This window comes from Pseudochaenichthys georgianus, chromosome 18 (assembly GCF_902827115.2).
Source record: "Pseudochaenichthys georgianus chromosome 18, fPseGeo1.2, whole genome shotgun sequence".
In the NCBI taxonomy this organism is placed as follows: Eukaryota; Metazoa; Chordata; class Actinopteri; order Perciformes; family Channichthyidae; genus Pseudochaenichthys; species Pseudochaenichthys georgianus.
This window is the reverse complement of record NC_047520.1, coordinates 12911450-12926612: the sequence shown is the minus strand read 5'-3', so window position 1 is coordinate 12926612 and position 15163 is coordinate 12911450. Positions and strand designations below refer to the sequence as shown.

At 38.9% G+C, this 15163-nt stretch overlaps 2 protein-coding genes across 4 annotated transcripts; both read left to right on the top strand.

Moving 5' to 3' along the window:
* The first annotated feature begins 600 nt into the window (after positions 1 to 600).
* Positions 601 to 11068, top strand: LOC117463833 (cornifelin homolog B-like). 3 transcript variants are annotated; one of them, XM_034106302.2, is made up of 4 exons: positions 601 to 683; positions 3550 to 3651; positions 3808 to 3962; positions 7411 to 11068. In XM_034106302.2, the coding sequence occupies exons 2-4, from the start codon at positions 3552 to 3554 to the stop codon at positions 7603 to 7605; spliced, it is 450 nt and encodes a 149-aa protein (XP_033962193.1). In that variant the 5' UTR covers positions 601 to 683; positions 3550 to 3551; the 3' UTR covers positions 7606 to 11068. The 3 variants fall into 3 exon arrangements, with proteins under 3 accessions (XP_033962193.1, XP_071062613.1, XP_033962194.1); XM_071206512.1 differs by lacking the exon at positions 601 to 683 and adding an exon at positions 2909 to 3081 and having other exon boundaries at positions 3550 to 3624; XM_034106303.2 differs by lacking the exon at positions 601 to 683 and adding an exon at positions 2909 to 3081.
* A 249-nt stretch (positions 11069 to 11317) lies between these two features.
* On the top strand, positions 11318 to 12493 carry ponzr4 (plac8 onzin related protein 4). The gene is given in 4 exon segments (XM_034106306.1): positions 11318 to 11424; positions 11630 to 11666; positions 11668 to 11776; positions 12374 to 12493. Coding segments are annotated over 4 exon segments (372 nt in total). The 5' UTR covers position 11318.
* Positions 12494 to 15163: the final 2670 nt, after the last annotated feature.

Here is a 15163-nt window from a genome sequence, read left to right as displayed (position 1 = left end):
CATGAATGTCACCTTTAAACCTGTGTGTGATCATCTGTGTCAGCTTCAGCCCTTATGGAAGAGGAGACAGGTTTTTTCTTGATAGGGGTAGGATTCACTCCCGTGTCACTCAGGAGTCAGGACAGTGAGAAATCAGATATAACAGTAGAGTAAATATGCTGCCTTTTAATATGGTTAAAATTCCATTGCTTGTGTGAACAATCTCATTTGATTTGAGGTGTTTCTTAATGAGCAGTAACCTTCAAAAGCAACATTCTAGCAATCATCATAGCTCACTTTTGCAAAAGAAGAAAACTAACTCAATTTAATTAACTGTTTAATACAAAAAAAAAGTGACATTGTAATGACATAGTGTCCAAATTAGCTTTTTTCAACGGCGAAAACATGGATAAAGTGGAAAAGACCGGACAATTATAATGGCATGATCTTGTAAATTATGGTATAATTTAAGACTTCAACTTATCTCTCACTTTGGTTTCTAAATACACTTACAATCTAAATGCAGGTCAGCAGAGTAGGGAGCACAGGGCCTTGTTTACCCAGCTTATCTGGCAGTTTGGTATTTACACCAAAACACTGCAGTGAAGCAAAGAGCACCGGCTGTGAGAAAAAGTCTCACAGTAGATAACAAAACTGTGGCCAGTACTTGGTTTCCAGGGATTTTAATAACTAAACTCAGACAGGTAAGTCATTATGCTTTATCAAAACAAGCTTGGTTACACATTTGTAGTCATAGGGACGTGAATCATTCTTTAAGAAAAGAGGGAAAGCTTCTTCTCCTTTCACTGAGGAGCAGAGATAAGGAATAACTCAGGTCAGGTTGGTTTAATCCTCAGTGAGGGAGGGGCGTGGACTCTGTTCAGAGCCAGCTCCTCACTGGTGTGTTGAGCTTATTCAGGGAAAGAGTTGCTGGTTTCCTGTGAATGTTGGTTTTGGTTAAAACCCAGGATGATGGGTCACGGACACGACATTTGCTGCTTTGTAATCTCTAATCTGACTGGTGTTAATGTGCAGATCTGATCAGAACAAGCAGAGTGTCATTTAGATCAACTTTATACTTCTTATACATAATATTTGATCACATTAATTTATAAACACTACCAATTATATGAAATAAAATGACATGGGTAAGCACCATTCAGTAGCATAATGGGACATTTCACAATAATATTTCTAACATTTTCGATGCAGGGTTTTTAGTTGTAATAAAGTTGTATTAGTATGATGTACTTCTTCAATCACTGGATAATATAAACCTGACTAACTAAATACTTGGGGAGAATTGTCTAAAAAATAACCATAGGAATCTCAAATCATGCTTAGCAACAATCTGAGTATTTTCTTCAGACTAAATATGTTAATGCTAATGTAGTCTAAAGTAGGTTGCAAAAGGACACAAAAATCCTTCGTCATGTTTATACAAATGTCATTTTTTAATATTACTGATATATTAACAAAATCCTCATAAAAATGAATATAAATAATTAAATGAGCTGTTGGAAATTTGGACAACTCATCATTTCCATGTGGAGCTCGAGTATAGGCTTTAATATGCTCTGAAATGGCTCTGAATGCTAACTAAAGAGATTTGTCAAAAGTGCTAAATGTATGAAGAGGATCAAATTCAGGTGCAAAAACAGGCAGATATGTGAAAACGTTTTTATTTTATGAGACAAACTGGTGTTGGATGTGGTGGGGGGAAAAGTGGGGTTCAAGGAACGTTGGCTGGTAGGATTGAGGAGATGGTCTGGTTTGACTGAAAAGCTTAGTAGTAGGATAAAGCATTCTGGCAGCAAAGACAAATTGCCATTGGAGCTGGGTTTGAGAAGTAAAGAGTTGTCTTTATTGATAGGCAGGTGTGCTGATTGCTGGTTCTGCCCAGATGAGTTGTGAGACAGGACAAGAGTGGGGGAAGGGAAACAAGAAAACTGGAAGAAGAAACTTGCACCAAGCACACAAAACTCAAACTAAATAATAATAATAGATTTATTTTGTTAGCGCTTGTACAGGTGCTCAAAGACGCTTTACAGATATAGTGAAAAGAAAAGAAAGGAACAACAAATAAATATATAGTTAAAGTCAAATAATACAAAACAATCACACATTAAAAGCCAGATTGAAGCGGTGAGTTGTAAATGGCAGACAAATAATAAAAAAACACAGACAGGAAGGTGTCACAGAGGAACTGTGGCAATGTATCATATTTAATAAATGATGAAAGAGCTGATACTTCATTTTGTAAGGATATTCTACTAGCATTCTTTTATATTGGAAGTATACATTATAAAGGTTACACTATTGGTTAGCTGAGGAACAGCATGTATGTGTTAATTATCAACCAGTTTAGCCCCGAGCCTGTTTTTCAGCCCTCAGGCTCGAAAATGACATTCCCAGAACAAATGACCATATCTTCCCTTCTAAAAGGGTTAAATTAATAATCTTTTATCTCAAAGCAGTGATAAACCTGTGAGTTGGATGTAGAAGAGTCAGAATCAATATAGATTGTTTTTATTTTAAAGTAAATTCAGATTGAACATAGTAAAAAAATGTAAATTATAGTGTCCGTCCAAAAAAAACATTACTTATAGTGAAAACTAACCTTGGATGATGGGTTAGTAGACTAAAAGCTTTAGGAATCCAAAGTACAACATAAGTACCCTGTATCAAGATTGATGCAAAACAAGTCAAATGTGTGTGTGTTTATAGAGAGATTTAGAAAAAAACAACCACTTCTGGGGTCATTTGGGTGCATTTTCCATATCTCTGGCCCCCCTCGGTCGATTTTGATGATTGACACCTCTTTTTAACCGTTAGAGCCAATAGAATCAAGGAAAAGTTCCTACAATCCATCTAAACATTACCCATTGGTAAATAGAGTGATGCGCAGCCAGAATACCCAAAACCGGAAGCTGTCATACAATCTGGTAGCAGCTAATATGAAATCTCCGTTATTGACATAAATATGAAGATGGATTATCAGTAATCATTTCAAAGTGACACAGACACATTGGATTAACCTTCAACAGTGTTTTTATCGTTGTAATGCCATTGAACACAACTTTTGATCAGAAACAGCAAAAGGTAAGACAATGTCCCGTGTTTGCTACCTAAAGCTACATTGTGTGATGTCTGGTTTTGTTTCCCATGCCGAGTTCTGATCGCTCAGTGATGATACTTATATTTCTGGAATCTGTGGAATCTCAACTTGCTAATCGATATCTTGTTTGTCTGGATCCGATAAGTAATAATGGTATTTTACCGTGAGTTCTGTGCTAAGTGCTATAGCATTGTTTCGCTCATGGCTAATTCAGAGCCTTTGTTATTTCCCTTGTGTTTTGTTTAGCTAAAAATGGTTAATATGGTCTGATAGCTGAGTTTCTTCCCGTTAAGTGTATATGACACATTCATAGTTTATTAAATGTTAAGAAACCCTCAGACGCTGTTTCTTGCAAGATGTTGCGTTTTTCCCCCGGTACCGGTTCCATACAGTATTAAAAGCATTACAACCATAATTGAATCCTGACTCTCCTCCGTGGTTCTCTATTGCAGCTATGTCTCGACAGGTGGTCCAGGTCCAGCCGGAGAGCAGGGGTCAGCAGGAAGGTCAATGGAGTACTGGCCTGTGTGAGTGCCATAAAGACGTGGGAGACTGTAAGTGTCCCAACATGAGTAAATACCCTGATACAGAATATAATGAGATGTCTGACTCCATCTATACTTGATGATAAAAACAACTTCCGGAAATAATGAAGTCTATAATAAAGTCATGTTTTGTGAACTGTGAGCTTTTCTGATATCTGTATACAGGCTGCTTTGCCCTGTGCTGCCTCCCAGTGTTCACCTGTAAGGTGACCAGAGCAGTGGGGGCCTGTGCCTGCCTGCCTCTGCTCGACTGTATCGGCTGCGTCCCCCCCGCCTCTCTCGCCATGAGGGCATCTGTCAGGCAACGATACGGCATACAGGTAATACTGCATAGATTTCACTCTGAAATAAATCATTTAGCATTTTACAAATCATAGCTCTTCGATATATTTTCCCGTGATTGTCTTTGGTTCATTTAAGTATCCTCCCATTGACTTCCATTGTTTCACATGCCTTTACAACACGGTAACTCTCCAATGGGAATCTTTTCAATGGGCATTTTAACACAACACAAAGACTGACATTGTGATCCTATATCATTTTAACAATGTAGTAATTACAGCTAACTAACTAGCTACCTTGAAAGCTCATTATAGCTTTGGTTTTTCGTGTTGATAGAAGAAGAATTGACTGAAATACAGCTAGTGCATACTTGTTGGTGTTGTCGGGCAACAAATCTTAACTAACTTTAAGCATATTGCAATTCAATTAGTTCTTGAGGAAAGGCAATTGAATAGGTAAACTAGCTACAGCCAGGCTAATCTAAGCAATATTTCCTTAAATCTCCGAAACTCTTCACCGAGATGCACATGTGTCTGTATTTGTTAAATAACTAATGGGAAACCTCTCTCCATCTGAAAGGACCTGTGATCGGCTTTAGTCTCACGCCACAAGCTTCTAAAATCAGAAAACAGAGCAGGTCATGCGGATATCTTGTTTTCTCTCAGACTATAAAAAAATACAAAAAAGCTGTTATGGAATATTCTCCCATTGATGCAAAGATAAACTGCCTCAGCTTTAAATGATTTCAGTAAAGAGCAATGGTCCTGGGATGTTGTGATAAACTTGCTTGAACAATGCAGCTGATGCGTACCTCACCATATCCCTAGCTCAGTTACACCTGAGCTGCTGGAGCTCAGAATAATTGTGCTTGCTGCTGAGAAGATGGAGATTTTTTAAGTTATCAAACACAATAACAGCACTCCGGGGAAATATCTGCAACATCACTTAATGACGAGGGTTATTACTTTAGCAAACCAAACAATGCTTCGAGCAATGTCGTGACATCGAGATATGATACAGTGAAATCAGGACACGTGTATTAAATCAATAGCTCTGCACTCTGTAAGGGAAACTTCTGCAGCAATGGAGAGTCAGGACTCGGAGAGACACAAGGAGAGTCGGAGCTTTGATGTCAAACACTCGTAGTTTATTACAAGGATACGGCCGGAGAATTCATATCACAAGTCACAGCAGCAAAATGTTCTGACTGCACGGGTGGGTTGTCATGTCAATTCTGTCCAGCCTATCTCTCGATAGACCTTTTAACTAGTTTACAGAGAGTTCATGAGCATATTGGGGGTGGCGTAAATATCTGTGGAGCTTAGAAAGCCAGCGTTCCCACAGCCGTAAACCATTTCGTGACCGAGAGCTGAACTGGTTTATCAAGATAGCTGGAGCCTCCCATTCCTTAAGAGAGATAACAGAACCAGGGTTTGGTCGTAAACGTCAACAGGCAATAAGGTTAAATATCTTAGGAGTAAGGAAGAATTATTCCCTCACACACTCGAGTTATAAATAACACTAATGAATAAACAACACTCTGTTATTGCCTTTAATATAGAGCAGGCTGCACACACTGCCCACACGGTTTCACGGCTTAACACTCCATCAAACTGCGTGCGTGACCTCAGATCTCAACAGACATCAGTGCACATTCAATACAGATGTTGGGTATGCAAACAGCAACATGCCGGGGCCAAGTTGGGACTCTGTTTCTGGATAAGCGGGCAGGTAGTTTCTGGGACAGTGAAGAGAAGGAGAGATAAGCCTGGAAGGTGCGAGTGGTTGGAGGCCAAGCAGGCAGAAGCTGGAGCAATGCCATCGGAGAGAAGGAGGGCGGTTGGAAATGTTGCCTTTTCTGGAGGTGGAGTGGGCCGTGGATCGCTGTCGATACTGCAGAGCGAGGAAGGCGCCAGAAGGTCTTATGCAAACAAGTCCCAGCATGTAGGCAACAATGCTCATAGGTGAAAGAACACAATGCTGTAACAGGGAGCATCATGGGAATACAACGGTGGATTGTTTCTATTTGAATTAGCAGTTATGGATCATCTATCTTCTCCATCTTTTTAGTCTTTATTTCTTGATCTTGATGATGGTATTTTTGGCTATGTATGCCTGCAGGGGGGGGGGGGCAGTGTTGGTTGGTCGGTCTAACCACTTTGGTACAGACTGAAATAGCACGTGTATGTTCCCCAAAGGACTTCTCCTTGTGCATGTTTACATGTGTATGCTAGAGTTAAGTGAAAAGTGGTTGATTTTCTGGGATATTTGGTACAAAACGAAATCACTGTTACGGTGTTGGTTGTGTCAGACTGGGGGGGGGGGGGGGGGGGTTGTGGAGGGCTTCGTATGTGAGCAGGACGTTTTTATACTCAATCCGGTGTTGTATAGGGAGCCAGTGCCGTTCGATGAGGATGGGGCTGATGTGGTCAGAAGACACATCAAGGTATCAAATCCTTCCAACACCTCATCCGAACTTCGTTAAAATGATAACAAAATATGTTTATTGTGATGAGGTTGTATTTGCATATTTGGTATCCACAAATGTGTAATGTGTGTAGTGAGAATTGTAGTTGTAAATGTCACCCTCCCACATTCAATTCACATGGTGGCAGATCAGCTGGGAGGAACTGTGCTTCTGAATAGAACCAGGTTTGACGCATATACATGTATATTATGGCTCTTATAGTTGTATCAGATCAAAACGATGCGTTCAAATCCTTAAATCTGTAAGGATTATTATGGGTGGATTGATTATCTGTCGGTATTGTTACTTTGAATGCAACTGTTGAGTGTTTTTGCAGTGGTGCAAATTGTCTTGGGAATTGGAGTTCGTGGACCCAAATACAGAACACTGAGGTAAAACCAGACTTGCCAGAAAGATTTCAAAATGAAACAGGACACAGGTTAACCAAAATGCAGGCAAAATTAGTAAAAGAAACATAAACTTGTCTTAAGTGCTGACTCAGTGTCATAAAGGAACGTGCACATGCTGCAGATGGAATGATAGGATCTGTGTTCGTGATGTTTTTCAGACTTTATCGATTATCAAATCTCACCCACCAACATTTCCAACTTTGCTTCCAGCTCTTGTTGCTAAGAGCCAAGACTTGGCTGCAAGAAATCCTCAGAGGGAGGAAGAGCAGGATTATTACTGTTACACTGACAAATACAGTGCCGTCTATTGATTTACAGCAAGCATTTTTTAACATTACATTTGATATCTCATAACTGTGCGTAACCTAATTTGGTATTTTCCTGCAAAACTCAAATAAAGGTGGTATACTATGAGTCATCAAGTAAACTCTTTAATTCAAGTAATGCTTTGAATTACAATAGAGTTGAGTATAAGCTCAACGTGCAGAATGAAACACATATCTGCTGCGTTATATATCAGTCAAATGTATTTACTGTATTGCACCTGAATGTTAACCTTTGGTCCGAGCCTCCCACCTGTGTTCAGGCCTCTCTCCGTGTGTCTTACAGGGGAGCGTGTGGAGCGACTGCCTGTACGGATGCTGCTGCTATCCGCTGTCTTGGCTCCAGATCTCCAGAGAGCTGAAGAGAAGAGCAGCATCCCACGCCTCCTCCTCTTCCTCCCCCTCCTCCTCCCCCCCCTCCTCCTCCTCCTCAGCCAGATACAGTGCTCTGTGCTCCCTGCAGAGGGCGCACTTGGTCTAGCCGTTCTCTCCGCTGCAGCCTGGCCTCCAGGGTACAGGAGTAGATTTAATCACACTTCCTCTGATCTGCAGCCACTCCCTGTTACCTCGCAGAATTCAGCAGGGACACAATCTGTCCCGCAGAGAGGAACACTCAGAATGTCCCAAGATAATACAAAGAAAAGCGTGATGAAAGTAATTGTTGCATGTTATTTTGGGAAGCAGATTCAGCATGTATTCTATTATACTTGTGATGCTGTTATATGATTACATCATTTTATATAATGTAGGTACATTTACTCAAGAACTGCCCTTTAGTGTGCTTTGAGTGGATTTTCATGTTCATGTCACTCTATACTTGTACATTTATTTTTAGATTAACATTTTACCATGCAGGCAGAGGTGGGAAGTAACTAAAGTACATTTACTCAAGTACTGTATAACTTTGAGGTACTTTCCATGTTATGCTACTTTGTTCTTTTACTCCACTACATGTATTTAATACCTTTAGTTACTTTACAGATGAATGATGTGAAATATAATCAAGTGTTAAATCAGACTTTAGTTCCACCTGGAGTAAATCCACAAGCTACCCTGCAGTCTACAAAGTCATTCAGACTAGCTGCACCTTTACCAGCTTTGAGAACACTTTCATGATCAATCATTATAAAACATATAATATATATTATTCTGACATGGACCATAAGTCCTTCTACCTTTGGTACTTTATTAAGTTTATATCGATCTAATACTTTTACTTGAGTAACATTTTGAATGCAGGACGAGGACTTTTACTTAACAGAGTATTCACTCTGGTACTTCTACTTTTACTCAAGTACAACATCTTGAGTACTTCTCCCACCTCTGCACACAAGTTTCCCTAAAATGTGTTTTAATTTGTAATAACTGGTCTCAAAATGGTTTGAAAAATATTAACATTTTTAGTATTTCTCTTTTTTGCTTCCATTAATCATCTCATGGCCTCTTCAATTTATATTGTGACCCCTTGCAGAGGGCCAAACCACTGTTTGGAGACCACTGGATAGAGCTACATGTATGTTACTTAATCTAAAGTGCATACCAGCTACATTTAATTGAAAACAAATAATTTATAGAAATATATCAGTTACAGAGGTCCACTTTCCGAAGAATGAGTACCTCAACTGTATGTAGGAGCTTTTAACAGGAGTGTTGTATTTGCACTTTTGTTTAAGTAAAATATCTAAATACTTCTTCTAACATGGACTAGCGTCAAGTATAAGATATGAATCCCAAAATGTATTGAAACAAAAACCACGAAAAGGCACATTTATTCACATGTTATAGCAAATCACTATAGGAAATAGAATATTGCAAATTTCCCTGAGCTGATATTGAACATTTTGTACTCCTCAAAAATAGAATTGTGTGACTTGACTAATTTAATGCATGCTGCCTTAAATTCATATTCATCTTTCAAGTTATCTAGTTTGTGTCTTATTTATTTTAAAGCTCTTCTGCAGGCAAAAGACAGGGAAATAATGAGAGAGCACATGAGTCAGAAAAGTAATTCACTTGATTGTTGGTAGTCACATTATTTCTTTAGGGCCCATGTCATGCTTTTCCGGTGATCACCCGTCTCCTTGTGTGTTATGAAGGTTTTTATGTAAACGTTTTTATGTAAACGTTTTTATGTACACGGTCTGCAGAGTCACAAACCCTCAAAGTACACCCTGTAGCGAGTAAAACTCTAACACAGAGAAGACCTGTCTGTGCTGCCCCAGAACGCCTCGTTGGAGATTTCTCATTTTCCATTGTTTCCTTCCTGGGTTCTGTGACGTGTGAACACCCAAATCAACAACAAATGACTGGATTGGCCCAAATGGACCAATCCACGGAGCCCCTCACACACCAGGATCCCTTGGCTAACTAACAGGGAGTCCCATTGACTTGCATAGAGCTCCCTGAACGCTGGTAATAGACGAGCTGGGATAGCGGAGAAATGCTCTCCGCAGACCCATTCTCACAGCGTTATAAACCTTTTGCTTACTCAGTATCAAGCCACACTTATTGTTTTTCGGCTTTGAGTGTTTGTGTGTGCTCAGGATGAGTTTCGCTGTGTCTCGCTGTATCGCCGACCCGCTCCAGCAAGCCGTTAATGACAGAGAGTGAATACACATACTATACAGAGATGCTGTTTGAGAAACCAATGTGAGTTTGGAAAATTGCCCAATTTAAATCTATTCTAGTAGACCTCAACAATGGAAATATGATCAGTAGAAATGGCCATAACATTGGACCTTTAACAAAGAGGGCGTAACACCAAAACGTACGCGAACTATTCAATAAGTTAGTACTGTTCCGACAAAGGCATTGAGCCGAATTAGGATAAGTACGAGACATTCCCTTCTGTCCTAATCACATACTGTACCTGGTCTAAGAACAGACTAAGATGCACACTTTAAATGAGGTAATCTGCATTTTGTGGCACAATGACGTCTGAGATTTTAAAAGATGCGTGACCGACAGATATCTAGATGTCTGACGTTCAAAGGTGTCGACAAACATTTAGGACTGGACGGACTGGTCGGTGACATGCTGTGCTGCCCTGTCACGTTCACCGTTCTGAGGCCGGTATATAAGATTCCACGCTTAACTGTTAAATCCATCACTTCACTGCCGCCTCTTTATCCTGGGACAATAAGGTAAGACAATCCACTTTAAAGTGATTGTCGTGATGCAGGTACAGAAATAATGCAAATATGCAGCTCAAAACCTATGCCCATCGTTTTAAATGTATATTAAGTCCTATTGTATCCACTGAGAAAAACTGAAACGATGACTTAAATTAATCTATTATGTTGACAGATTTCATATAACTGAATTAGGTTAGCAATGAAAGTGAAAGCAATAATATTACGTTTCAATACAAATATTGGGTTCAACTTAATATTATTGCTTTCAACTAACCTAATACAGTTACGTGAAATGTGTTGACGTAATACATTTCATTTATGTCAATGTTTGAGTTTTTCAGTGTGTTTATTGATTGGGAAACTAAATGACGTGTGAAGTTTGTATTTCATTTATTTGTATTTTATTTTAATGTTATTTTAGAATTGATTGTCATTCAGGTGAAGGGTTGTGTGACTCCCCAAAGATGTTCAGGACATTTTGCAACTTGTGGATTTGGGAAATCTTACAAAAAAATAAGTAGTTGAACTCCAACCTACGGACATTTTCATATTCTATAGAATGCTTATCTTGTTTTGGAACGTTAAAGATATTATACTGCATTATACTTGACTATGCACTTCCCTTTCCTTGACCACTTTTTCTTTCCTAGAAACTTCAACAGCTTTACATTTTGTGTCATTCCCAGTAATGTAATACTGCACCTGCTTATTGGAATCAAGTTTTGGAAATAACACTTTGAAATGTACACATTATAAGTTCACAATCTATGTCACTGTTCTCTCAGAATTAAAATAGTCAAAATAAAAATATTTTACGGAATGAACTTTACCAAATATATGATGTCTTAATATGTATTTACATCCCCATAATAGGGTGGGAAAAGGTTGTCTCAATAAATATATCCACAAAACATTAAAATAGTCTGAACAGAGTTTAACATCTCTAATGAGGACATGGAGTACTGTAGTAAGAGGTAAAGCACAGAACATGACAGCATTGTTACAGGCCCTACATGGATTTCACCACATTGTTATCAATTTCTTACTAGAAGCTGAAATCATGTCTAAAAAGATGGTTGTGACCCAGCCCAGGCCCTACATCATGAACAGTGGATCTGGCCAGTGGACCTCCGACATCTGTGACTGCTTGGACGACCTGCCTCAATGTGAGTGCAGTTTGTCAGATAAAATGGGTCAACCTATTCTTAAACTGCTTTGAAAAATATTCAGACTTGTTCGCGCAACAGTAGGCCTATAACATAAAGAAACTTAAATGTTCCAAAAACGTGTTTTGATTTGACCTCAGTTACTAAGAGAACATTGAAATGTGCACGTTACACCTTTGAGCATTATGTAATTTCTTTTTTTTAGGTTGTCTCGCCTTTTGGTGTTTACCCTGCTTCGAATGCACATGAGGCCGGGGAGTGTGTATGTTTACCTCTGCTGGACGGTTTTGGATTGATCCCTCCTATTGGCACCTGCCTCAGAGTGTCAATACGTCAACGATATGGCATTGAGGTACACACGCTATGCTAATCTTTTTACTATTCCAACTTCAATGGCATCGGCAATTTTAAGCACACTGTAGTGATGTGAGTCACTGCTTCTCTGATTACCGATCATTCTTTAACATACTTTGCTATTTGAATGTTTAATTGTGTTTGATCAATAGCTGTGCTATGCAAATCCCATTACAAGTCCAGTCTTGCAAGCTGTTCAGCAAAAATACAGACACCTGGTTCCCAAAAAAGGCATAGCTGTCGAACTATTAATCAGTGCGGTGTTTTGATGCCAATAACCATAAGTGGAATTATGTCAACAAACCAGCATTTAAAGGGTTAAAATGCTATACAAATTTACAGTATGGATATTTCGGAAGTGCAGAGCGAAGTTGGTTTAAGATTTAATGGGAAATTGGAAAGTAACAATATATAGTGTCAGATTTCACACAGACGTTTTAGTACTTTCTTTTTAAGGGATGCATAAAGGTTAGAGTTAGTATCCGGAAAGATATTTACTGGTAGCTGTAGTGTCCTGGAAATAAATATCGGACCCTAAAATGAATTGTTCCCCCCCCCTTTATCTTCTCGCCCCTAACTGTGTCTGTGTTCACAGGGTACCATCTGCAATGACTGTGTGTACGCCTGCTGCTGCGGGCCCTGCAGTTGGTGTCAAATTGCACGAGAGATCAAAACCAGGGCGAATCCCATCACCTTCGTCCGTATGGCGTCCTAAGCAACACAACAAAATGCCTCTGTGGAATGTCATTACATTGCATTTAGCTGACGCTTTTATCCAAAGCGACTTACAATAAGTACATTCGACCAGGAAGACACAACCTTGAAGAAAACAGAATCATATAAGTACATCAGGTTTCATCGAGCCAAGTATTTCAAGTGCTACTCAACTGGCTATAGATAAGCCAGTCCTTTATTAGTATATAAGTGCTCTGTTAGCAGTTCTTTGTTAGTAATTCTATCGCTCGAGGTGGAGTCGAAAGAGATGAGTTTTCAGTCTGCGCCGGGAGGTGTGCAGGCTATCTGCTGTCCTGATGTCAATGGGGAGCTCATTCCACCATGTTGGAGCCAGGATAGCAAACCCACGTGTTTTTGCTGATGGGAACTTGGGTCCCCCTCGCAGCGAGGGTGCAGCGAGTCGTTTGGCTGATGCAGAGCGGAGTGCACGTGCTGGGGTGTACGGTTTAACCATGTCCTGGATGTAGGAAGGGCCAGATCCATTCACTTAGCAACTGATTAAAGATTTGCACCTGAAAGCGATAAATGTTGCACAACTTAACGACAGAGAAGAGAGATAAGCAGACACTTGGCCTCACTGACAGATATTAAAGACAACCAGCAAGTGATTTGTAGAAGTGAACCAATCATTATTCTGGTTACATTTAGGGGGAGTTACTTTTGATTTAGCAGAAATCAAAAATGATATTGTACCACTGTTTTCGAACCATTTTCAAGATATGTATTGTGTACGTTACATTTTTCGAATGTTAAATATTCGCACATGTTCACTTTTGTTGAAAAGATGTTCAGTGAATTTTAAGTTTGCAACTGACTTGGATGGATCTATTTTTTTTACTTGTGTTCAAAACTATGGTCTAAACCAGGGGTCACCAACCTTTTTTAGGGTGAGGGTTACTTTCAAAAAATAAAACAAGACGAAGGCTGCTTTTACTCCTCTTTTTTTTTTTTTTTGCAGTGTATATATTTAGCACATTTTAACATTATTATATGCTGACCTTTAACCTTTGTGTGCTGTTTGGGTCTGTGGGACCCGTTTTCAGTGTTTACTAAAAGAACATGTATTCAATTTAATTAACTTAACCTGCTTTATTTGGGGGTGGACCTCACCCGGCTTAGGGGGGGGATGCATGATACAAATACATTTGGTACACACAAAATCCTCCTGATTAGAATTGTAATATATGTTGTGATCCCCTGACATTTAAATCAATATTTTGTAGTTCGTCTAACAACTTGGTTTATAATTAAATATTTGCAAAATGAATGGCATTGCTGCCAACCGAAGCTATGGCGCTAATTAGCGTATATTAGCACGCTAACATGCTAAACTGAAATGGAAAACATGGAAAACATTAGCTGGTTAAAGTCAGCCTTGTGACAGCATTGGCACTGAGCACGTTGATGTTAACATTTAGCTCAAAGTTCACTTACATTGTAGTTATATTGTAAAATATATTGTAATTCGCAGTTTAAGTTTTCAGGTTATAGCTACTGTAAATGCATTCATAATTATTTATTACACATGCTTCGTATTTTAATTATGTCAAAGTTTTGCATGATATGTGAGTTTTCTTGAAGCGTGCAATAAAACTCTGTTTAAAGTTCAGTTGTGAGTCTGTGTGCTCTATCCAATGCAAACCATTGCCTTGGAGTGGTGCCAACATCAGGTAAGTGCATATCAAAATACTATTTAAATAAAACCAATATTGTAACAGAGACCATTGCAAAACAATAGGCCTGTATATGAAGAGGATTATAGATGGAATCCAACCCGGTCTCCTCAAAATTACGTTCCCACAGAACTCATGCATTCTCGATTACGTTTAGCTAGAAACGTATTTCCTCCCACATTACGTTTGTTTTGGACGTAACTCAAATGCGTTTATTTTCTACATATATTTGCTTCCGAAAAAACTATTTGTTTCTCCGAATCGTAGGGGAAAAACACAAAATCATTGTACACAATTTAAACAAATCAATGTTGTGTAATTAACAAGGATAATCTGGTGTGTTTGAGTTGATGAGTAGTGCAGATATCACTTTAAAATCAATCGACATTAGAGAGAATACTTACTTCCGGGTGTAACATCCTAAAGCAACTACTGTGGCCAGAAAATGTGAGATCGTAACATTATTTTCTCTTTGTATAAACGTATAGTTTCCTAATAATAATAATAACAATAAAGGCCAGCAAGATTGTTCGAACTGTAGGAAAGCAAGACAATAAATGGCAAATATATGTAGAAAATAAACGTATTTGAGTTACGTCCAAAAAAAACGTAATGTGGGAGAAAATAAGTTTCTAGCTAAACGTAATCGAAAATGCAATTTATTTATGTGGGAATGTAATTTTTAGGAGACAGGGTTAATGGAATGATATGCATGCATTTATGGTGATGCTAAGCCGGTGAGTAAATGGCATGTCATGAGGATTGAAATGAGCCGTATCATGACGCAGAACAATTGAAGGAAGGAAAGGTTTTGAACCAGCAATCGTTCCAGGAGCTTTGTTCTGATATGTGGGCTTGGGGTCAACCTTGAAAGGTGCAATGAATGTAAAAAGACTCCCGTGAGAAAACAACGTTAGTAATGAGTGTTTTTTATTCTCAGGCTTTCTTATTTTGTAAACACGTGTTGATAGCAACCA

What these genes read in the sequence shown, in the direction of transcription:
- LOC117463833 (XM_034106302.2), top strand. Translation starts at nt 3,552, where the DNA reads ATGTCTCGACAGGTGGTCCAGGTCCAGCCGGAGAGCAGGGGTCAGCAG. An exon ending in CCATAAAGACGTGGGAGACT is followed by an intron (nt 3,652 to 3,807) that starts GTAAGTGTCCCA and finishes ATCTGTATACAG; the next exon opens with GCTGCTTTGCCCTGTGCTGC. An exon ending in GGCAACGATACGGCATACAG is followed by an intron (nt 3,963 to 7,410) that starts GTAATACTGCAT and finishes TGTGTCTTACAG; the next exon opens with GGGAGCGTGTGGAGCGACTG.